At 44.9% G+C, this 25,502-nt stretch overlaps 1 protein-coding gene across 2 annotated transcripts in view; it reads right to left on the minus strand.

Moving 5' to 3' along the window:
• Positions 1-5,753: 5,753 nt before the first annotated feature.
• Positions 5,754-25,502, minus strand: part of ALG14 (ALG14 UDP-N-acetylglucosaminyltransferase subunit) — a 31,607-nt gene continuing 11,858 nt past the window's right edge. Inside the window, exon 4 of one of the 2 annotated variants that reach the window (XM_035123084.2) lies at positions 5,754-6,772. In XM_035123084.2, the coding sequence (XP_034978975.1) occupies positions 6,614-6,772 (159 nt within the window). In that variant the 3' untranslated portion in view covers positions 5,754-6,613. Of the gene's footprint in view, positions 7,135-25,502 lie in introns of both variants that reach the window. The other variant, XM_035123083.2, reaches the window with a different exon arrangement.

Below are 25,502 nucleotides of genomic sequence, written 5' to 3' on the forward strand. Positions count from 1 at the left end.
ATGCAAATAGTTTTACCTGACTTACTTCTTTCTGTAGTTCTTTGCTTTGGTCAGACCTAATGGGCAAGAAGCTACCGTATTTCTCTACCTAACAGCCTTCAGAGCACCATTTCAAGACTTTTTAAAAGACACCTTCTGAAATCAGGTTTCAGCCAGTGTAAATTGTTAATTTTAACAGAAATTTCAGGCATTGTCAGACCTGTGAACTGATAATTGTGTACATTGTTTTCGTAATGTGAAGAGTCTGGGTGTGTTACACAGACAGATTACTTGCAAGTAAGAGACATATTTGTGAAGAACTAAGTTCAGTCCTTGGATGCAAATATTATTTCCATTTATATTTCTCATTGACATGTTTTAAGTTTTTTTATTTCATTAAATCCAGCAGGTAATTTGTTTCATCATATTTTTTGGAAGCTTCAAAAGGGGATATGGGAGAATTCATCTTGCATAAAGGAGAAATGTAAAAGAAAGAACAATTGTGCAAAGACTCGTGGCTAGTCCTGAATGAACAGACTAAAACAAAATATTCAAAATTTCTGCCATTTGTTGCATTACGATGCCTTTACCAAACCATATTCTCTGAAACAACTTTTCAAGATAGCAGAGGGTTGTGGGTGGAGGAATCCAACCTTGCTGGCACTTTTTGCTGGAACCTGCTCAATTACTTAGCTACGAACACAACAGGGATATCCCAAAGACAGAAGAATTGGTTTGAGATGGCGTTTCATGATCCATTACTGTACTTTGAAGCATATTTTCTCTATGGGGCTCTGAAGGAGCTATGTAAGATGAGAGATCTTTGCACATGTGAAGTTTCCATTAAGGAAAAGAAGAAGAGGCCCAGAATAAGCAAGCTGTGTCTGGTGCATTATCAAAGCTTCTTTCAGTGCCTGCAAGTGAGGTCTCCTGGCGGTATCACTTCCTGAGTGCTGCTGCAAACACGAGCAGAACTGAGCAGCAGGTTCAAGGGAGTGAGCATCGTGCTGGGAATGCTTTTTTTTTTTTTGGCAAGTTGTTTCTGATGCTACATATCCTCTTGATGAGCATGGCAGAAAAGAAAACTCCGCACTCAGACCAGGTGGCATTTCCTGATGTGATCTGTACTCCCAAGGTGTGTTGCCTGTCATGGGGATCTGGAGGTAAAGTGGGAGCCATACAGAGAACTAGGTGGGAAAAGGCCGCACATTTACTGTGTAAAAACATTCCAAATGTCTTGGCAGAAGGACAAAGCACTGTAACATCCAGCTGGTCTGTTTTGTAGACCTACGGTTCCCAATTTTTTGTAGCAATTGTAATGCGCTGTGATAGACACTGTATGATTTTTAAAAATTGCATTTTCATTGCTCCCCCTGCACTTACACTGCATTTTATTGTATTACAATTTGCATTCCATTTGCACTCATTGTAATACAATGACATTCAATGCAAGAGATGAAAGAAGCAAATAAATGCAATTTAAAATCAATACGATTCTTCTATTGTGCCAAGGCCTGAAGCCCACCTGTGCTTTGTTATGCAGGCAGTAACTGGGCTGTCTCATCCGTTGTAACAGTTTAGTGTTAGGTTAAGATCTTTCCTCTCTCAAGGTTATGGTCGATTGAGGCATTTGCACCAGATTTGACTTCAAAATGTGCTTTGGCCTTGGCTTTGGGTTGCTGTACGAAACAGCCTGTTCCACTAATGGATCTTACTTGTTCCACTGGCGATGAGATGTTTTCCCAACTTTAGGCGAGAGCCATCTGTTCCAGAGTGTGCTAATGTGTTGACACCAGATAACTTTTGAAAACAAGCTAAACAAGTCTAAACAAGCCAGGGGTGGCTTCCAAAAAACCCTGCAAAAAGGTTGCAGGCAGGGCAGCAGAGCAGGGATGACAGCTGCCTATGAAACTGCAGTACAGATCAAAGTAAAGACTTTGACTTTGCAAATTAAAAAACTCAACAGAAACATGCATCTTGCCCTGGGCAGCCCTACTAGGGTTGCCTTTTAATATACCCAGACTGCCAGAACACCATTAGAGAAATTGCAAAACATATGCTGCAGCATTCTTTGTTGCTGCCCTACCCTAACTAAGGCATCTGACACCTATATCAGGTTTATCTCTCTACCACCCTGCCTCAAAGTTGCTAAGGATGGCCTAGCTGAGTTTTTAATGTCATGTCCCTCCCCACTTTGGAAAAACAACAACTACTGGTATGTTATGCGTTGAAAACTGTTAGGGATTCCCAACTGATTGCTTGCGGCCAATGAGCTGCCAAAGTGCAAAGCAGGGTGGGAGGCAGGGGTGTGGCATTTGCAGGGTGAAAGCTTTCATCGGTCCCAGCTTCTCTTCTGCAACTTCTCCACCTGGCCGCTCCCCTTCCCCCCCTTCCTGCCCTGCAAATGGAGAGAAAATAGAGGGCTGGAGAAGGGTTGAAGAGGAAAAGCTCCTATTTTCTTGCCCACAAATGCTACTGCACCACAGGCATTTTTTGCATGTTTAGGAGAAGACTCAGCCGGCCATACTATGGCCCCCATGAATTGTCCTCTGGAAACATTGTGGAAATGGGCTTTTTCAGTTTTTGCACCAACTCTCTGGAAACCCTCAAGAGATTCAGGAAACTTCATTGCTTCGATGTTTTAAATGCTTGTTAAAAACCTAGGCTTGCTTACTTAGGCCTTTACTGATGTTTAAAAGGCTTATCCTGTTTAGCAGCTGAGACTGTTGTTCTTAACCCATGGATTTTTAAAAATCAAGTTAGTTAGTTAGGATACTTGAAAACCAATTAACTGATTCCCCCCCCCCTTAAAAAGTGAGGATATAAATTATGTGATGATGATGATGATGATGATGATGATGATCTGCTTTAGTTGTATCTAGCATTAATGGACCAAATGGTCTGGTTTAGTATATAGGTCTTTACTGTTAGTTTGAGCAAGTGCATAAATCCTTCAACTCAGGGATAGAGAATCTTTGGCCCTCCAGATGTTGTCATCTTACAACTCTCATCACCAGCTGGCTGGGGCTGATGGGAATTAAGAGTCCAACAACATCTGGAGGACCACAGCTTCCCCATCCCTGCTTCACCTGGAAATGTGGGGGGCTGAACCAGAATCCTCCAACCACTTATGTTTTCTATTAACACTGTTCTATGGCAGTTGTTCCACATGTAAGCAAATGCAGTGCAGCAGCATCTTTTAGACTACAGTACAAATTGAGTGACACAAAAAACTATAAATATTCCCAGGGAACGAAAAGAGTTTTAGCCATAACAGGCAGTAAGTACATCTTCCTTTACTTACCAAAACAATTTGCAAGGCTGCAGGAAGTCCTGATAATATAACCCCCATTTGAGTTACTAGGCCAAAAGCTAGCACACATAAGTCGAAGCCAGGGTCAGGTCATTCCCAAGGATATTAAGTGCTGACCCATACATTTTGCACAGAATTCTTCCCAAGAAAGCATTTTATCCCTTTAGGTTCCATGTAGAAGCCATTAAACACATTAATGGCTCTGTGGCAGCTAAACCAGTACACAAGGTTACTTTTGAGTATTTGATTTATTTCACACCTAAGCCAAAGGATTAGATTTATTTCACACCTAGGCCAAATGCACTAGAAACCAAACACAGTTTTCCACAGTAAGGAAAGCTGAGGTCTATGTGTTCACACTGGATGGGAATATTTGTTATTTTCTTTAAAATAATGTATTTCACATTTTTATATCCTCCCCTTCATTCTGCAATGGAGCACAGAGTGGCTAACAGAAAAAAATTGCATACTTCACAAAACCATTAAATGACCTAACAGGTTCTCATCAATAAAAACAGCAGCAGCTAAGAGCTCCGTAACACCAGTTAAACCTCCAAGGCCTAGACTAGGCATCCCCAAACTGTGGCCCTCCAGATGTTTTGGCCTACAACTCCCATGATCCCTAGCTAACAGGACCAGTGGTCAGGGATGATGGGAAATGTAGTCCAAAACATCTGGAGGGCTGAAGTTTGGGGGTGCCTGGCCTAGACAAATAGGTGAGCTTCCAAATTCTGCCTAGAGTGGAGGACAACCTGATTTCACCCAGGAGGAGGTTCATAGAATCATAGAATTGTAGAGTTGGGAGGGATCCCAAGGGTCATCTAGTCCAACCCCCTGCAATGCGGGAATCTCAGCTAAACCATCCATGACAGATGGCCATCCAACCTCTGCTTAAAAACCTCCAAGGAAGGAGAGTCCACAACCTTCCAAGGGAGACCGTTCCACTGTCAAACGGCTCTTACTATCAGAAAGTTCTTATTGGTGTTTACTGAGAATCTCCTTTCTCGTAACTTGAAGCCATTGGTTTTAGTCCTACCCTCCAGTACAGGTTATTAGAACATGGATAATCAAGGTTAGACTATCTTCGTCCAGGAACAGTCGTAGCTGGTGAAACAGCACTCCTTATCACCGTAGTCACTTTGGGCCCCGGTGACAGCTTGGAATTGATGAGAATTGCTACTCTTTCAGTGGGAATTTTACCCCACCCAGAGCAGCCATCTTCCTAGCTCCTGAACCTGGGAATGGCTGACCCACAGCATCTCAATCTTCTCAGGATTTAACATCTGTTTACTGGTCCTCAGACTCTAGTCCACCAGACTCCAGCCCTTGCACAGCCTTTCTGATGGAATGGAGATACGGAGCTGGGTAGCACCTGCATGTTGGTGGCACCATGCTCCAAATCACCAGATGATGCCTCCCAGTAGCTTCATGTAGATGCCAGTTCCTCTGCCGAAATAGAAACAGAGAGTTCCCAAAATGTGAACCAGGCTTCACGGGATATTAATTGAAACATATATTTTGACCAAATTGAGAAGCACCTTCTGATAAAGGTTATTTCCCTTATCAACCCATGTATCAACATGGCAGCATCAAGATGAATACTTCTCTAGAGAAGCAGGATTTTAAATTAACAAACAACAACCGTACTCATCTGGACAGTTTGCAACCCACAGGCACCTTCACTTCTTCGTATCAAAGCTACCCCTCTCCATATTTTAACATCCCTCTAGAAAAAAATGATCAAAAGTCACAGTTACTATAGAAAGTAAAAACTATCACTCTCTTGCAGTAAAGTATAGCATTATTGTTTGGCTTCCTTGTGTTTCGTTTGTGCATCATGTGGACCTTTTCCAATTTTCTGTTACTCTCTTCAATGTATATGTTTCTCCAGCCAAAATTTGTTCATCGATGTGACTCAGTATAGGCAGATGACAGATGTGTTTACATTGCTTTATATACAGAACAACATATATAGTTATGGTTTGCCAGATGGGTGAAAAAGGCTGCAACAAACTTAGAAAATAGATATGGTGGGAGACTGGATTTTGCTAACAGTGTTTGATATTAAATGCCATTTCCCATTTAAGGGAGGGGATGGGTTCACGCGCTAACTAAACATGTCTTGAACTTTTAAACATACAAAACCTACATATACTTAAGTTCACTGAGAAAGTGACATTTTACCTTTTTTTGGCATCATTAATGCTCATTATCCACACATGGGGCTGCAAAGTGTGCTAAAGAGTCTCACTGCTTCCTAATGACAGTTTCCTCCCTGTAATTCAACACTGTTAAAAGATTTAACGCTCAGCTTGGAAAAATCTGTCTCCCTCGTGCACATGTGGTTCATCTGTTTGTGACATCCGCTACCTCTTTATTTATCTTAACAATTAAACACAATGCTTTAGAAAGCTTACACAGGGCCAACTTTTGAGAGGCCAAAAGGAAAAATGATACTGGATTTAATGCTATGGGTTGGGTTTTTTTTTTTTTTTTGGAAAGGCTGCAGAACGAAAACTGTCCTCAGGCCAAGTTAATACGACTGTTTCCTTTACGCTCAAAATATTCACTAGGGCTTTTGCTGCTTGCATACAGGAAACAAGGGCTATGGTACCAGAACAAGATTTTGTTTCTTATAATTTAAGGGGCATGTTTAAGCAACTACTCGGTGCAGCTATGGCTCTAAAAAGCCACTGCCCCTGAATGGCCTTTGAGGAGAGACCGCAGGACCCCAACACACCACATAGTCTTACACCAGAAGGCGGGTAATGGGTAGAGTGAACAGGTCAGGGAGAAACTGTGTGCAAATAAGTACAGCCCATTCCAATTCTGACTTGTTCCATGTGGAGAAGAGGGCAGAAGGAAATGTGGAATGTTAACATCTGACCAAGGCCAGTATCTTCCCAATTGGAATTCTCCATATAAATCTCAATGGGATCTCATTGCAATAGGCTAGCACCAGCCAACATCCTCGCCTTTAGTGACTGGAGAAAAACTTGTGACAGCAGGTGAATAAAACATTATTTTGTGATCGGGAATGAGATGATGGCGAGGGACCAGCCCTACTTCCATGATTCCTAGGTGGTACCTTAGGGATAAGCCAACATCATACGTCAGTTTCATGTTTTATACGTATATGAATTGTGTGTGTAACATAAAGTAAAAAAGGAAAACAAAAACAAAGAAAATTTAAATAAATGCTTATATCCAATGTAAGCAGGGGTGTTTGTGAGAGTCTATTTTTTTCCTACTGTTTTGTACAGTGCCGTGCACCTTGATGGACACCACATAAATATTAGTGATCCTCTCCGCTGTGCAATTTCACCACAAACTAATATTCTTTCCCCCCTGCCATATTACTCCATTTACCTTATTCCCTGACTCATCAGAAAGGGGCTTTTTTAAGAGATGAGGATGAAGGGCGGCAGTCCTGGAAACCAAAGTGATGCAACAGAGGTAGAGTTGAGTTCCTGACAGCAACTGGAAAGAGAAGCATAATCTTGTGACATCCAGCCATGCGATTCTGGCTCGACTTGTGTAAATTTATGAAGGACCAGTTGGGAAAAAAAATCAGAGTCGGTACTAAAACACATTGAGATTGTCCTTTCTTGTCACACGATTCGCCCAAGATAGATAGACTTGGGATACTTTTCTTTCAGCGCAGGCCACTGGACGAAGAAATAATCTGAAAAGTGGTAAAGGATCTTCCCGGACAGAGACAGGTTTTCCACGCGGCAGATGCTCTCGACGTATACAATGGTTACATTTTTTATCCCCAGCATCCTGACCAGGAGGGCAGATGCGCATATGGGAACGCAAGTTCCTGGGCCATTGCACAAAACCTAAAAAGAAAAAAGAAAAAATGCCATACAGAAAATTAAATTTCAAAACCCCACCATTAATGGAGAGTGCAAGGATAAATCCCATCAGTCATACAGGACAATAAAAGAACAAAAGTGAAAGGCTAATGCAATTTCAGTTCAAGACAAAATAAAAATGATTATTGGAAAAAACAAAATCATTGCCTTCTCCACTGTCAAAATTTGGGGTTTTAAGGTACAGAGAATCTACTATTTGCTCGTATTATTCTGTAAACTGCAATCTATGGTGACGAATAAATGAAGATGGCTTCCACTGAGTCGAAACAGGGCTTAGAAGTTGATTCGCAGCAGTTCCCTGGGAAGAGGCCTTTCTGATCCTAGCCATCTGACATCCATTTTTTCTACAACAACAAAATGCCTTGTGGCACCTTAAAGGCTAACACATTTATTATGGCTTAGTTTTCATGAACCAGAGTCCTGCTTCATCAGATGCAGCTGATGTTGTTTTTGCTGCAACAGGCTAACACAGCTACCCTTCTGGAAACGGTTACGTTTTGCTATTTGTCCAGGCTTTCGGCAGGGGATAGGTGCGTTTAGGGCATTTAAATTATTGCATACTGGATGTTGTTTTATTTCGGGTTTTGTGCTGCTGACTGCCCTGGGTAGCCTTCAGAGAGAAAGGCGCAGGATACAAATTGTACAAACGAAGACAAAACTTTTCTACAGATACTGAGGACCGAATCTTCACCCAAAAGTGTAACTTCCCCACCTATGACCCCTGAGAGTGAGTCCACATCTGCATCATACAAAGCACTATTAAGCCACTTTTAACTGTTGTGGTTCCCCCCAAAATATCCTGGGAAACTGTAGTTTGTTAAGGGGGCCAAGAGTTGTTGGGAGACCCCGATTCCCACAATTTCCAGAGTAGTTTAACAGTCCATCTCTCCTCCCATGGAACTTGGGAATTGTAGTTATGTGAGGGGAATAGGGGTCTCCTAAAAACTCTCCACACCCTTAACTAACTATAGAATTCCCAGGATTCTTCAGGGGAAGGGAGTCATGATTGTTAAAGGGATTCAATAGCGCTGTAAAAATACGGTGTGGGTGCAGCCTGAGAGAATGCACATTGCACACAGGTATGTAGAAATTCTCAAATAAATTCGCAGGGCAAGTGTGTCACTAGGCCATTCCTTCCTTTGTTACTACCCTGCTCTTACTTCACTCAGGCAACAATCCCAATTCCACTCCTATCCTTGTGACAAACCTTTCAGTAACAAAGGGGGAAACCAACCTGGTGCTGAAATGCTCAGGGGGCACCCAATCTTCTTGTCGCTACTGTCCTTTCTAGGGCTAGGTGATTGGAATCCAACTGTGGAAATTACTGGGTAATTTGATTTTTTTTCCTTCATGGTTGCCGGGCTGACTTTGGGGGGCTCTTCCAGCTGAGGTTTTGTTATACATGTACCCTGCCTTATTCACTGATTTTTTTTCCAGAGGGCCCAGTTCTTAAATTCCTCCTGTTTTTAAAACAAACTGTCATGCTTTGGATCAAGGCTTCCCAAACGTGAGCTCTCCAGCTGTTTTGGGACTACAATTCCCATCATTGCTGACCACTGGTCTTTCTAGCTAGAGATGATGGGAGTTGTAGTCCCAAAACAGCTGGAGTACCCAAATTTGGGAAGCACTGCTGTAGATGGAGGCTGTCATTGTTTGTCATGTCACAAATTAAAAAGACAATTCCCTCCCCCCCCCAAAAAAATGGGGTGGAGGAGACAGCAGAGGTGAAGCACAGCTCACAGGTGGCTGGGTACCCATTTGCCCCAGCCTGGCTACAGGTCTGGGTGGGAAAGTGACAAAAAAATTCCCTACAATGGAAAAGTAGCTTAGGGGGAGGGAACTGTTGGAGGGGACAGGAATGATGCGAACATGTCTGTGTGAAAGATGGGACAGTACATGAGAATCAACTACTTCAAAAGTCCTAAGAGTAGCCTAACTGGGGCCCCCTGCCTTGAGGCCTACAATCTGTTAACAGCATCATGGCATAATTACAAATGGCAAGTGTGTTACCACATACTGTACTATATTGAAGAGAAAGAGCTAAACATGGGGATGCCGTTTCTGCTAGTACCCTATTTCCCCTCACATGTAGTCCTGTTCGGCGCTTTGGATATTTGATGGGTTTTTTTTGTCCTGCTTTTACTGCTAGCTGACTAAAACTTCTAAATCAGATGGGGTTCTACAGAAATATTAAATCAAAATGTGTGCCTTAACGTGCGCCAAGGAAGCTTGCAGTTCTGAGAAAATTATCAGGGAAAATAATAATGTGCTGTGGGACTATCCAAGATTTCTGTGGGGAGAAGAGGAATTGCGAATGTGGTCAGCATGAGTCATCCACAAATTTATTATAATTAGGCTTCGGAGAACTCTTTTCGTGGGCTATCATGGAGATGAACAGCTAATAATAATAAGAAAAAAAACTGCAGGAGTCTGCTTTAAGAATTTCTTCCCCTCCCCCTTGGCTTGTTCTCCCATTGAAATAAATAGTAACTGGTTCCCCCATTAGGGTAGAAAGGCACCTCAAAATCTGCAATACCAATTTTGACATAGTTGTTCTATAGTTCTTATTAACTGTTCAACAGTTTTAATTCGAGAGAGAATCACCTCACGAATTCTGTGTCAGCAGAACTGTAATGTGTCCCTTACCATGTTCCAATTTCACCCAGATACAACTTTCCATGAGATTAGTTCACAGCATTTTGACCACCTCTGTGTGACGGTATTCTTGAGGTGTCAACAACTGGTCACATCCAGCCTCCCAAGTACTAATTATCCACACACTTTCAACTGCCAGCCCACAAGGGAAAGAAAATATGGAAGAAGCAGAGGCTGTAACAGCCAATTGTTTTGCCAGAAATCCACCATGGTGTGTGGGACCGGCCTGCTCCCCTCTTTCACCTCCAATAAGAGAATGTGTTGACCAGAGCTCTGTTCTTTTAATCAGGACTGTAACCTTTAATTAATTAATCAGTTCAAAAAAACTTTTGACTCAGTGCGGAGAACACGTGGCCTTCCAGATATTGTTGGTATCGAATTCCCATCAGACTGAGCTAGCATGGTGAACAGTCAGGGATGCTAGAAATTATAGGTCAGCAACAACTGGGGGGCTACAAGTTCCCTGCCCCAGTTTTAAATCAACTGAAAAGACTTCCCCCCCAACACATTTTTAATATACACACAGGCCCCACTATCCAAATGTTTATTATATGAAAATCTCCAAACAAACTTCTCCAAACAAGAGGAGTTAGTATCCAAACTTCGCTATACACACTGCAGATTCAGATATCCAAATAGCCAGATCTGCCTGCAGTACTGTAAACGAATAAGCAACCTTAAACAAGTCTTACTTTTTTGTGTTGTGCTGGTGTGTGCAGCCGTTTCACCAGAAATCATTGGGGAGAGGGGGAGTAAGACATTAGACATTCCTTGTCTCCTTTCTGCAAGGTTTCAGATGGTTTTCTTGAGTTTCTTCATCACTTTGGGGTCAAAGTTTTTACCACAGAAATTAATGGAAATTGTTGACTCATTCTGCGAATGCTTACTTAACAAATGAATTCCTGATAACGCATTGTGTTCAGATAGCGAAACCTGCGTCTGCTCCCCTAAAATTGGCTAGGTCCACATTGGAAGAGGTACTCTCCTTTCACTTTCACAGAGAAGGGAACATATAGCCTAAGATGGTGCCTCCAAAACCAAGCATGTATCCCCCCCATAAAACAAGCTGATAAACAAATTTAAATCTTTAAAACAAACTGCCTGAGCAAATTTACACATTATTCAATTTGTTGAATCAATTGATTAAGTTTTCTTTAATTGGGCAGTAATTGTACTTTCATAGAACCTTTACGATCCAGTGCTCTCATAGCAGAAGATTTCCCTGTGCTGAAAATATTTCCTCTGGGCTTTGTCTATATTATTTTCTTTCTCTGTTCCATTGCAGGGATTTCACTTGCCTTCCACCTTCACATTACAAAGAGTAACAGGCTGTTGTAACAAAAGCTGCAGGTCTGCATTGAACTTTTCTACTCTCCCTCACTCCACAGCTAGCTTAACTTACCCTGAGCCCTTCCATCATTTCAATGTGCTTTTAATTGGCTGCTGCTGGTGAAATGATTGAAATAGCATCAGGATACAGAGCAAGTTGAACTACTAGACCCTACCAATGGAAAGAGCCTGACACAGGACTCCTGTTTTCTGTGATACTTATGTTCTTTGCAATCTGCAGTGCTAACCACAGAACGTAACATTGAAAGTTGCAATCCTAAATACTTGAGAGCATGCGCCATGGAACAGAGTGGGATTTCCTTCGGAATTAATATGCATAGGGACTGCACTGTATAAACACTCCCAGAATAATTAACTGCAAGTAGCAACCCACAAGGGACGCGGGTGGCGCTGTGGGTTAAACCACAGAGCCTAGGGCTTGCCAATGAGAAGGTCAGCAGTTCGAATCCCCGCGACGGGGTGAACTCCCATTGCTCGGTCCCAGCTCCTGCCAACCTAGCAGTTCGAAAGCACGTCAAAGTGCAAGTAGATAAATAGGTACCGCTACAGCGGGAAGGTAAACGACATTTCCGTGTGCTGCTCTGGTTCGCCAGAAGCGGCTTTGTCATGCTGGCCAAATGACCCGGAAGCTGTACGCCAGCTCCCTTGGCCAATAATGCGAGATGAGCGCTGCAACCCCAGAGTCGGTCACGACTGGACCTAATGGTCAGGGGTCCCTTTACCAACCCACAAACAGGACCAAAATGCACAACACATAAACACACCCACCCTTCCCTGTGGGCAAAGGAGAAAACAGACCCAGTTGATGTAGGCAAAATGTATGAAGACAGCAGAAACCATTTCTCATCCCCCTCCCCCCAGACTTGGCATCCATTGAACTTTGACACTTTGCAGATGAAAGCTGCCTCAGTCTACTGAATCTGTAAATCTGTTCAAATGACATTTACTAGTTTCCAATGCAGAAACCTAGCTTTGCATGGATTAAATGTCAGCCAAACTGGCCACAGAAGGGAGAAAGCCACTTTTAGGCCACTTGTTGAAACAAATGAACTCCTATGTGTATTTTAATTCCACATTGGAGATCTCGGGATGCTCCCAAGCTAAAAGAAACAAAAAGGGGACAATGACTCCAGACTCTTGGTGCAAACCCACACATTTTGAGCATGCAGCCGTTCTGCTGAAGAAAGGCTTAAGGACCTTATCAGAGCGGAAAGCTGCCGTAGACACTGGCCTTTGTAAGTTCCAGCAGTGGTAGTGTAACACACTGTATTTCCATGTTCCGTGCCAAAGCTCTGATTTGTGGCCAAATAACTGCCTGAACTTTGGCAGTGATTCGCGAAGGCACCTAACAGCATCTTTGTCCTCCCTTATTTGCCAGTGCCTTACAAAACAAAGAGCAATTATAAGTGCCTTTCCCACATAGAACAGTTGGCATGGCAAAACAGCTATGATGTTAAATTTGTATGTGTTTGAAATCCCTGCTTGGACACTTAAGGTGTAATCCTGCCATGTTATTCACACACAGTTCTAATGGGGCTTATACATGAGTAGTCCCTTTACGGAGTTCCAGCCAAGTGTTTCTAGGAAGCCTTAGGCAACCCACTATACGTGTATGTGTGCCTGTTTAATTAATTAACAGCAGGGGAGAGTGCTCTTGAGCTCAAATCCTGCAACTTGGCTATACTGAACTTTTGATGTGAGCAAATAACAAGAGGGTTAGCTCCAGCTAGCCAGACCTCTTCCCAAACTGCCTCTGCTGCAGCCACTGAGAAGCTTTTGAGAGCCCTGGCAGCTTTCTAGAGCAGGGTGAGAGAGAAGATGAGTTGCTTCCATTGCCTAGTTGGAATGCAAGCAGCACAGAGGTGGTTGCAACTGATTTATAATGACAAGGGGTGACTGTAGAGATAAGGAAGCCTCACCTCATTTGCTACTTGTTCTCTCCATACACCCTTTGCTAGGTGGGGCATGGAGGTGGAGTAGGTTTAGACTGCAGAATTAACTGGTTTTTTCCAGATGTGTGATGCAAGGATGCCTTGGAATCACAAAAATAGAGGGAAACCCCCCCCCAATTTTAAGATTCATGAAGGCAAAATGATTGACGGCCAAGACTGATAAAAGGCTTGTGCTGTGGCATCCTTACACTGGAGACATATAAAGAAATGAAGGCAAGTTTTTATTCTTTGATGTTTTACTGTGGTTTTATAATTCTTGGAAGCCACCCAGAGTGGCTGGGGCAACCCAGTCAGATGGGCAGCATATAAATAATGAAAGTGTTGTTTCATCATCATCATCATCATCATCATCATCATTAACCTAGGCTACATAAAGTGATTGCATGAGCAATTACTTCTTGATACACCCCATTCTACCTTTACACTTACAAGGAAATGGCGCGGGCAGGCAGGCAGGCAGGCAGGCAGGCAGGTAGGCACAGTCTTACTTACCGGTTTTGCTAGAGTCACAGGAGAGCTGCCCTGTTACATAGCCACCCGTTTTGTGCTCTTCTGTGGGGTACATTATAGCCATGTGGATATCCAATGGCCCCATATTACTCCGAAGTTTTGGGGCAGGCATTGTGGTGTGGGGATAGATGTGGCAAAACTGAGGAAGCGATCCGCTGCTACACGAATCCTAAAGCTTCGAAAGAGTATTTGCACGCTGGAAACCAAGAGACCACCACAGGACCTCTTTACTGCTCAGTGCTACACGGAGTCTTTCATGCTCTTTGATGGTCCACGATTCCATGTGCCTGCTTCCCAACTTTCGTTCTTCTCTTAAGCTACTTAATGGGCCATGCAAACACCACTGCAGCGTCTCCCTGAGCCGGTTACAATTAAGGAGTGGACCATTAGTAGATGTATTCCCCATACCTAACCAAGGTGGAGCACAAGAACCTAAGGAGCTGCCTTACACTGAGCCAGATCATTGGTCCATTTAGCTCAGGATCAACTACACTAGGAATGGGCAGCTGGATTCTTATCTCCCTCACCCACTGCAGACCAACTGACGGGTGGGAGGAGCCACCCACTTGTTGGTCACAGGGTTGTCATGACATCAGGTGACTGACAAGAGGCAAAGTTCAAAGGAGGTTGCTGCAGTTGCTGATTGTCTGCTAGAGCAACCACCCTGGAAGATATGGATTTAGTGTGCATTCAAAGAGGCTCCCTTATAATGGACTATCAGCTGAAAATGTTTCTAAAACTGGAGCATTTGTCCCTCTGCAGGGAAAGCAGCTTGTATTCAAAGTCCTTGGGGAAGTTCTCTGAATACAACATGCTTCCTTCTGAGAGAGGAGCGCACCATTTAAAACACAGAACTTTTTTTTCCTTTCCAAAGGAAGTTTGCACAGCCCCTTGTGCTGTGCTTCCCAAGAGCCTGACAATCAGCTGTTTGTTGGGTGCTTGGAAATCAGTGCCCCAGAGGTTTTAGGTTTGCTGAGCACAGCACTTCAGCCAGCTGATTGTGCCTGCAAAGCCCCTTTCAACAAAGCCCCATCTTTACCTGCCCCTCACCTGACACGAGGTGTAGGGCAGGTGGGCATGCATGGAAAAAACAGCCTGGCAGGATAAATGCTGGTGCCTGATTTAGTTATTGAACAAGCAAGCAAGGATTTAAAGAAGAAATGTTCTGGCTTGGAACTCTGGTTTCACCACTGGATGACTCTGAACTGTTATGGTACTTTACTTTTCTTCTCAGGCAGGGAACTTTGAGGACAGAAGAGAGCATTGGGAAGCTGTCGGACTGATGAGACTCCTTTTGTTTTACTTGCCACCTCTCTTCCTCCTTGGAGGCGTTTACAAGGGGTGCCGAAATTATCCTATCAGGACTCCAGCACATTCCCTTACTAACTTCATGGCCCATATTGTGGGTCCCTAAATCTCTAGGGAGTTAGGGACCCTTCTGATCATAGGTGCTTCCCATTCTGTGAACCCCACTTTCCTGTCCTTGGCTCACTATATGACAGTGACCCCCCTCCTTTCTTCCTTCTACTCTGCTCAGTGTTTTCTTAATTTCCTTCACTTTCACTGTTCTGTTTTCTTTTGCTTACTCTTTTGTTTCAGCTGCCTTTCCACTTGTACCTGAAGTGCATGGAGACAATCTGACCTCCTGGAGCATTTCCTCTGCTGTACCTTCACTGTCAAAACAGTCACAAGGTTTTGGGGTCTAGCCGCAATAATGCATTCTATGCATTTGCAAGTTACTTTTCAGCTAAGGCAGCTCCCGAAGTGACTTAGGTTGCTACACCATTTTAACATTCATGGAGAATCCTAAGAAATACAGCTTGTAAAGGGTGCTGGGAACTGTAGCTCTGTGAGGTAAGCACCCTTAACAAACCACAGATCCCAGGATCAGCTGCGTTTTCTTCCGCAGCCTCAGGTGGAACGGGTGGCTGTTACATCCACCTGGCTTCTCAAGAAGATTGCACAGCAATTATTTCTGGTCCAGCCTTGCGAGCAAGCCCGCAACAATTACCAATCCACAATTTCAAACAGCCTGTCTGCCTGCACATATAGGTTTTTAAAATTAAATACAGCCCCTTACAAATTAAAACAAATCCTTTAATTTCACACCCTTACAAGTTTTTGGCAAAAGAACAGTTGCTCTGGGACTGGTGAGGAGAGAGACATCTAGCACTTCTGCTTTGAGGTAACTTCAAATAAGAAATTATCCCCCTACTTTCCTTTACAGCCTGAATGTAAAGCACACACCCCTTTCTACCCAAACTGACATAGGCGGCTCAATCCTAAATATGCTGACTTGAAAGACAGGTCCAGCTGTGTTCAACGAGGCTTGTCCAAGGTAAGTACAGCCTTTGGTTTACAGTGGAATAAGCCCTGTTCAACACAGCAGGGCTTATTTCAGAATAAACATGCATAGAGATAACATTGCAATTCTAATCACGTTTACTCAGAAATGAGCTCCACTGAACTCAGCAAGACTTACTTCCAAGCAAACATGCTTAGGCTTGGGCGGCAATTCACATTTTACTCCAAAGGACTGTTCGCAGCTGGGCTTTGCAGTGGAAGGTGGTTCTCTCTATTCTCAATGCCTTCTTAATTTGGCAATGCTTGCTAAGCTCAGATCCGGAAGCCACTTTCAATTAATGGGGCCAAACCAGAGTAACCACAACACGTCTTGGAGCAGGGAGCCTGGGAATAAACTTCCCCCTCCAGCATTTTTCAGCCTGCTTCCTCCTATAGCTCCTTCAAGCTTCCAAATTCCAAGAAGAGGAGTTAAAACCAGAAAGCTGCTTTTCGTGATTATGGGGGAAGTATCTCAGCTGTGGAAAATAATTCAATGGCAGCTTCTGCAAGTATGAAGGTAAAAGTATTAACAGACTGATTCATGGTGAGATACTAAATGATCATAAGAGAACTGGATAGAATATGTGAAATGGATTTCTTGTATTTTTAAAAGCTTTCTGCTGTAGAAAAGCTGCATGAATGATTTAAAGAAAAGACTCTGGATTAACATTTGGTTGCCTAAGGAGAAATTCATACTTGGCACAGGTAAGTGCCTATTTGCAGGCCTGTTTTAAGCACTTCCTGAGGCTTGTGATTTCCCATTTTAGGCCTGGTGCCGCCTGTTTGCTAGAAACCTCCTCGGGTGGATGAGAGTTGTCAGAATCACAGAAATTATGTGCAAGTAGACTGCTCAGATGAACAGTTGATTCAAGTGCTTGGCACTGGCCCTCTTTGACTGTGCTGTTTTGGTAGGGTGGTTGCCCCAAATATTTGCACCAGCATGGTGGGAGGCTGTGCCACAAGACCCTATATATTCTTTATGTTAAGATGCAAGAAAAGCCAAGTAGACGGCCTTTGGGAAAGACATATCTTAACGATAAGGACAAAAGAGCTCTGTATAAAAGTTAACTCTAAAATATAATTCGCCAACAGAAAGGGGAAGTTCTGTTTGAAAAATGCACATAACCAAACATGTATTAGAAGCAACTCCAGAACTGGCCCTATTAAATATTTTCCAAGCATATACAGGTATATGAATGCAAGCAGCTGCTTTATAGTGAGTAAGACCACTGGTCCATCAAGCCTAGCATGGGCTTTTCTGACTGGTGATTGATTAAACCTGGGGCCTTATCAGCTGCACCACTGAGTTATAGCCCTGCAAAACAAAGGTGTTTTTTTAAATAAAAAAAGATGGTGTGGAAAATAAATAAGTGGAGGATGCCAGATCCAAAAATCAAAACAGAATGATGGAAAGACTGAAGGAGCTCAATTAAACACACACTTTCCCAGGAACAGTCTTCAGGTTCCTCAAGCACATATCTGAAATTGCAATCTGGAATCCTTCAGTCTTTAAAGAAGGCTTATCTGGAGCAATGTTTTAAAGGGTGTGTGTGTGCTGCCTTTCCTAAGTGAATTGTATTGCTTGTTTTCACTATTGCTCAAGAAAGATGCCATAACCCTATGCCACTAGGAACTTTACATGAATGCTTACCGTGTTTCCCCTTTTTTAAGACACCGTCTTATAACTTTTTTTCCTCAAAAAAACACACGGTGTCTTATTTTCAGGGGATGTCTTATTTTTATTATATTTTTATGGTACCTATGGTTCCGGGCAGTGGGGCGGCAGGCCTCCTTGGCTGGGCCAGGAAGAGGTGATGCCTTTGTCTTGGTTTTTTAAATCTTTCTCCCATCCCCCCCCCCCCGCCAACTGCTCCAAAGTTCCTGCTGCTTTATTGGGGGGGGGGTGTTTTGCGAAATAAATGCATAAAGATGAGCAGGGCTGAGGGATCCCGCCCGGCCTTAGACAGGCCACCCGCGCGCCTTCCACCCACCGCGTGAGGCCGGCCGAGGGGGAAGGCCTCCGGGGAATGCGGGGCCCGGGCAAGGCAGCACCGAGAGCCCCCACGGCCGCCAGGAGACGTGACGCGCGCGCAGCCATCACCCTCGTCGCTGCGTCCATTTCATGCCTCTTGCTCAAAGCTAGGCGCGGCGTTCACTGTGCTTGGAAGGAGCCGCGTGCCCATGGCTCGTGCAGCAAGGGCCCTCCCGACTCCTTCCCAGGTGCCCCTTTCCCCTCCTCCTTGCCGGTTCCGGGTGGTGGGGTGGCAGGCAGGAAGAGGCCAGGCCGCTGGCTCGGCGCTCCGCCCAGTGCTGCTGGGCGCTCTGAGGGCTCAGCGCTGCGGACCGCTCTGCTCTGCAGCCGCCGGTTCCGGGCGCTGGGGCGGCAGGCCTCCTCGCCGTGCGGTCCGGCGGCGCAGAAGGGGCCAGCAGCGCTCCCGCTCCCGCCTGTCGCCCCGGTGGCGCAGAAGGGGCCGGCGGCGCTCCTGCCGCCTGTCACCCTGGTGGCGCGGAAGGGCCGCGGGCCTCCCGCCTCCCGCCCTGCTTTCTCCCTCCTTGGCTCCTCCTTCCCTTTCAGGCGCACCGACCCAGACACTAGAAATCCACTCACACAAGCCGCCCGCAAAAATGAGCTGAGCCAGGCGGAGAGCGGAGCAGCGCCTTGCCTCGGACTGCACCCGCCTCCGCCTCCTGGCGCCGTTAACGCCGCCACTGCCACGGTTGCCGCTGCCATTTTCCTGACGGGAAGGGGTCTGTGGGAACCAGGGCAAACCAACACGCAAGTGTCGAGCTCTTTTGCCCGGCTCTGCCCTTTACTTCCCGCTGCTGTGGCTTGGGGCGCTCCGTGCTGTGTTGCTGGGCGCTTTGTCGGTCCCGCTGCTGGGGCGCTCGGCGGTCTCATTCTAAGCGGCGCTGCTGCAGCAGCAGCAGTAGCCAGTTCCGGGCACCAACCCAGCAGCCCTCCTTTTCCTGCCACGGCCGGCATGCTGGGTTCCGCTGTCTCGGGGTATGGCTTATTTTCGGGGTATGGCTTAATTCCGCAAAAGTGTAAAAATCCTGCTACGTCTTATAAAATGACTACGTCTTAAAATAGGGGAAACACGGTACATACATAAAGGGGGGGGGGCACATCCATTGCTAAAGCTACAATGGGCGGTGCTAACAGCAACCAGTGTTACTTTTTCTCCCGGAGTGTTAATGCTCCAACTGTGAACGTTTTAGCAGAAGTAAGGTAAAGGTAAAGGGACCCCTGACAGTTAAGTCCAGTCGCAAACTACTCTGGGATTGTGGCGTTGCATCTTGCTTTACAGGCCGAGGGAGCTGGCGTTTGTCTGCTCTGCAGACAGTTTCCAGGTCATGTGGCCAGCATGACTAAGTTTCTTCTAGCGCAATGGAACACTGATACCAGAGCAGTGCACGAAAATGCCGTTTACCTTCCCGCCGGAGCGGTACCTATTAATGTACTTGCACTTTTGGGCGTGCTTTCGAACTGTTAGGTTGGCAGGAGCTGGGACCGAGCAACGGGAGCTCACCCTGTTGCGGGGATTCAAATCACCGACCTTTTGATTGGTAAGCCCAAGGCTCAGTGGTTTAGACCACAGCACCACCTGCGTCCCTTAGGACCTTTATTAGGTAGCTAATAAATGGAATTCCTCATTACATAAATACAGGTATTGAATACAGGCCAAAGAACATTGGTCTGGCACCAGCAAGACTACACTCGGAATGCTACGTTTATCCATTCATGTCATCACCATTGTCAGGAGAACCAAGGAACACGGGCATAGGTAGTAGAGAGGAACCAGAGAGATACAGGAATTCATGGAATTTAAGGACTTTAAAATGGGGGCATTGCTGATCCCAACGCCCACTTGCAATTCAGACAAATAGGCTGCAAGGGTCACTTTAACTCTGAGGTCAGAATTCACATTACACATATGGAAAGAAGGATCCAGAGTGTCTCCTCAGAGGATTTTAGCCTCTGAGAACTCTTAGAAAATAAGCTTCAGAGGGTGGCTACTAGAGGGAGAGCCATGTCTGTGGTTGCTCCTTCAATGCTTTTTTTTCAGCACAAGGTGAATAACATTTCATTTCCCCAGACCTTTCCATCGTAAAAAAAAACCTTTCAGTGTTTTTCAAATGCTTTGTACTGATGTCATTCTCTGTTGGGATTTTTTTTAATTCCGTGGCTGGTTTAATTCTGTTTTAGATGTCATGTTTACAAGTTAATTTTTTGTATCTTATGGCTATTATTATTATTATTATTATTATTATTAACTTCTAAACCACCTAGGGAAGCTTTGCTACTGGGTGGTATAGAAATACTGCAAGTCAGTAGCCAGACTGTTCCTTCTTGGTTATGCACGTGGCAATGCAGTCCTTTGAAGCCAAGGTCCCCCTGCGCATCACCTCATGGAGTCCCACACGTACTTTGGCTCAGTGATGACTGGTCCCCATTGGGACTGACAGGGTGGAAGGGAGAGAACCAATGACAGGCAAGAGTCATCCCCCCCCCCATCTCCCTCCCTGCTGAATTCTGCAAATCTCCTCCTCCAACTAAAGAGAAGGAAGCTGACAGACAGGGCCACCTCCTAAACTGGATGCAAGTTAAGAGGGCAGGGAGTTAGGGACTGGCTGAGAGGGTCCCCACCCTATTATCTACAGCTGCTCTGCATCCTGCCCTCCATGTGTATTGCAGGTAGGGAGGCAGATTGCAGGACTGTGACTAATGTGTGCACTTACAGCCATGCCTAGGCAGTTTAAACTCAACTCTCTCTCTCCCCGCCGCCACCTCCAATTTCTCTAGCCAAAAAAAGAGGCCTGACAGCTTGGATATTTCCAAAGCAGATATCCAAAGGAATGCAACCTCCGTTATTGATGAAACAAAGAACATTCAGACCTCTCTCTCATGCTATCAGATATTATTGCTTAGGTAATTATCAGCCACACTGTGTTCTTTCTAAATACTGGAGATCGTATCGCAGCTTCCTCTCCTCTCCCCCACCGGCACTCAGGATGGCACTGAATAGAACCAGTTGAAACTGCATGTTCAACGCTATTAGAAGGTAATGGTCTGAAACGATACACAGAACTGCTGAACGCCGCATTTATTTCTGATGTCCTTGGTGCTGGAGGTGCGTTAACTGGTTTCAGGAGAGCTTCCCCGTTAACAGTAACAAAAGCAACCCTGGCTGCAGGCCTCCTTCCTAAAATACTAAAGCTGCACAAAATAATAATAATAATAGGGAATGGTGGTCCCAATCCAGAGCAAGTTAGTCCAAGTCCCATTTAAATCAGCGGGACAACTAAAGTTGTGTTGAACTTTTAAGTTCCCTTGAAATGGATGGGATTTAAGCATGACCGCCTGAATTGGGGTTTCATTTTTCTGCCTCTAATGCAGGAGCTTTGCCTTGTAGGTATGGATGACTTCTGTTTATATTTTCCTACATTGGCCATTATATTTTCCAATTAAGTTTCTGACTTGGTTGCTTTGCAGCACTGGATTGTATATCTAGGCCAGGGGTTGCTAACCTGTGGCCTTCCAGATGTTGTTGAACGGCACTTTCCACCAACCCCAACCATGGCCAGTGGTCAGAACTATAGTTCAGAAACATCTGGAGGGTCATATCTTAGCCAGCCCTGATATTGACTGAAATTAATATGGGCTGTATAAAGAATTCAAATTGTTGCTTTTTGGTTGTTGTTCAGAACAATTGTTATGATCCTGCCAACTTTAGATATGTTTAAGTTTAATTGATTTCAGCAGGCGAATTGAACATGTTCTTAACTCTCTCATACTGAAACCAATGGGATTAAAAGTGCACTCAGCTTAAGCTCTGTCATGCTCAATATTAACAAAATGAACATTACACAGATGCATCCACTGCAGCTTATAGGAATGTCTCATGTTAGCAATTTGCAATTCTTATTATTGGCACAAATATATTTCTAGTCGACTTGAAGGCATTTCTCCCCCTTGAAATTATAGTGAAGGGCAAGAGACCAAACTTTTCACACTGGGTGTTCTGCTCTGGCCTCGCAAAGGAGCCCATGGGGTGACGTGGCAAGGGAAGGTCAGTTCTTGCAGGACCAAGGAGAGCTCCTAGTCATTAAGAGATCTGGGGCAAACGGATGGATGGCCAGCTCTATTTCTCCGTAATATCCAAATTAGAGAGGCTATGCAAGCCCTGGAGCAGTGCCTGAACTTGCTGGTGGGCTGGATGAGGACCAACAAACTGACTCTGAATACTGGTAAGCCGGAGGTATTCTGGGTGAGTGGTTCCCAAGTCTGGATAATTGATCAATTGCCTGTTTTGGACGGGGTTGCACTCTCCCTGAAAAAGCAGGTTCCTAGTCTGGGGGGGTGCTCCAGCTTTGGCTGATATGCGAGCTGCAGCTGTTTCTTAACCGAGGCAGCCCGACTGCTGTTGCCCATGCACTGTAACCAGATTGGATTGCTGCATTGTGCTCTATGTGGGGCTGCCCGTGAGAATGGCAGGTATGGTCTTCTCAGGAGGTCTAATCCATGCAATGTCAGAATCAGGTCTTTAGTGTGGCAACACCCATCTTTACATATTGGACAAAGTGTCGTCACTATTGTCTTTCTGGCAGGCCTGTCTGGGATAGCTCAGTCAGTACAGCATGAGGCTCTTAATTACAGGGTCATGGGTCTGAGTCCCAAGTTGGCCTTCTTGCCTGCCGAGGACACCATATCCAGCTGTACCCATCATTAGGCAGGTCTTCAAGGAACAGAGGTTGAGAACATAAGATGAGCAAGACATCTAGCCCAGCATTCTGTTCCCACAGTGGCCAGCTCTATGAGGGAAAGAACATTCCATTGTGCAAGCAGAAATCCTTTTGCAACATTCACCTAGCACTACTTTAGATACAACCCCAATATGTTTGTTCTCCAATTTTTTAAAAAAGCACATGAGACAACACACACACACACACACACACACACACACACACACACACACACAGCAGTATTTTGTCAGACAAGTTATGGATGGAAAACCCCCACAAAGCAATTTAGCCAATTCTCTCTGACAGGAGAAAACTATTTTTAATAATAATAATAATAATAATAATAATTTTTTCTATGTGCTCTGTAAACTCCAGAGATCAGGACAGAAGAAACCAATAATATACTGGAACATAATCTAGGTTTGCACTCTCTCCTCTAATAAAAAGTGGGGGGAAAGCCCTAATGCAAATAATGCTACAAAGGAACAATACCTTATTATCCATTCTAGCATGCTACAGAAGCGCTATGAACTTAAGACATTTTGAGAGCTGCGGAGAGAATGGAAAGTCTTAGCTAAGTGAAATAAAGATCGCCTTTCATCACTGTGTGAGCGTTTCTATAACAATTGTATCTGTTTGCTATGGTGGAACTTAGCAAGACTGTGACTCCGGCACCTTACATTGCTTGCTCATGTCCATAATGCTATATGTATGCACTGACGGTACTCCCTACCCAATCCCACCTTAGGGTGCCTAACTTGGCACCTTTGGGAGATACAGTAACCAAATGGTGTTGTAGTCGGCCTTAAGCTAGACAGCTGCCTCCAGCCTATCCAGCTGTAAAGAAGTATGAAATCCATTAGGGTTAAGGAAGCCAGATGGAATCCTTGCCTCGTCACTCTCTCACACAGAGCAGGAAGGAAAACATTGGAGTCCCTTAGGTCAGTCGGTAGAATCAAGAGGTAAAGCCTTTTTCCTGGGCTTCATCACTTCAGGCAATAGGATGCAGGGTTTGTGCATGTACAAGAATGCTGTCTTGGTGGAGAAAGCACTCTGTGCATATAGAAAAACACCCTGTCATAGAGAAGGTTTTATCTAAATAGACAGATTCTTGCAGTGCTATTTTTTTTATAGAAAAAGAGGTGCCAGAACTCACCATGAACGCCTCCCTTGTTCTCTTATAATGGCAATGGCGCCCACCTGAGAGGTGCCGGAATTGAGTTCTGGTGAGTTCTGGCTAAAAAAAAGAGAAGCCCTGGAATATTGCTTTTTTTCTTTGAATTTATAAACACTGGCGCAATCTACACCTGAGAATAATGCATTGCTCTGAAAAGGGATTGGAAGTTTGTCACTGGGGGATTACACAAAAGCAGTGATTGGATGGAGGAAATGAACAAAGCACTGCAGTAGCACATGCTCTCTCTTTTACACCCTAATGGCTAAATGTGAGTGCCTGGAGGTGGTTGGAGGATGGATGGCGGCTAACAGATTGAGGTTGAATCCTGACAAGACAGAAGTACTGTTCGTGGGGGACAGGAGGCGGGCAGGTGTGGAGGATTCCCTGGTTCTGAATGGGGTAACTGTGCCCATGAAGGACCAGGTGCGCAGCCTGGGAGTCATTTTGTACTCACAGCTGTCCATGGAGGCGCAGGTCAATTCTGTGTCCAGGGCAGCTGTCTATCAGCTCCATCTGGTACGCAGGCTGAGACCCTACCTGCCTGCAGACTGCCTAGCCAGAGTGGTGCATGCTCTAGTTATCTCCCACTTGGACTACTGCAATGCGCTCTACGTGGGGCTACCTTTGAAGGTGACTAGGAAACTACAACTAATCCAGAATGCGGCAGCTAGACTGGTGACTGGGAGCGGCCGCCGAGACCACATAACACCGGTCTTGAAAGATCTACATTGGCTCCCAGTACGTTTCCGAGCACAATTCAAAGTGTTGGTGCTGACCTTTAAAGCCCTAAATGGCCTTGGTCCAGTATACCTGAAGGAGCGTCTCCACCTCCATCATTCTGCCTGGACACTGAGGTCCAGCACCGAGGGCCTTCTGGCGGTTCCCTCGTTGCGAGAAGCCAAGTTGCAGGGAACTAGGCAGAGGGCCTTCTTGGTGGTGACGCCTGCCCTGTGGAACGCCCTCCCAACAGATGTCAAAAAGGAAAACAACTACCAGACTTTTAGAAGACATCTGAAGACAGCCCTGTTCAGGGAGGCTTTTAAAGTTTAATAGATTACTGTGTTCTACTTTTCTGTTGGAAACCGCCCAGAGTGGCTGGGGAGACCCAGCCAGATGGGTGGGGTATAAATAATAAATTATTATTATTATTATTATTATTATTATTATTATTATTATTATTATTATAAATGCAGTTATATTGGGAGAGCGCAGGTTGGTAAAAATATTCCTGTGGACTAGCAACTTGGGTAGACTTATTTGGCCAGTTGCTTTGCCGGCACAACATCAAACCGCTACGCACAAGCAAATGACAGAATGGTAGAGCGGCGAGGATGTCAGACTGATCCCCACTCAACCCTGAAACTCGCTGGATAACCTTGGGCCAGTTACTATCTCTGTGCCTAACCTACCTCACAGGGTTGTTTTGAAGGAAAAAACGCAAGAGGCATGTGTGCTACTTTGACTTCCTTGGAGGAAAAAACAAGCTTTAAATGTAATAAACAAACCTCTGTGTGTGATCTACTCAGAATGCTGTCTTCCAGAGCCTGCTGTGCTGTGCTGTGTCTACAACCTTGTGCCATAGCCAATTGCCCTCTCTGCTT

This window comes from Zootoca vivipara, chromosome 7 (genome assembly GCF_963506605.1).
Source record: "Zootoca vivipara chromosome 7, rZooViv1.1, whole genome shotgun sequence".
NCBI lineage: Eukaryota > Metazoa > Chordata > Lepidosauria > Squamata > Lacertidae > Zootoca > Zootoca vivipara.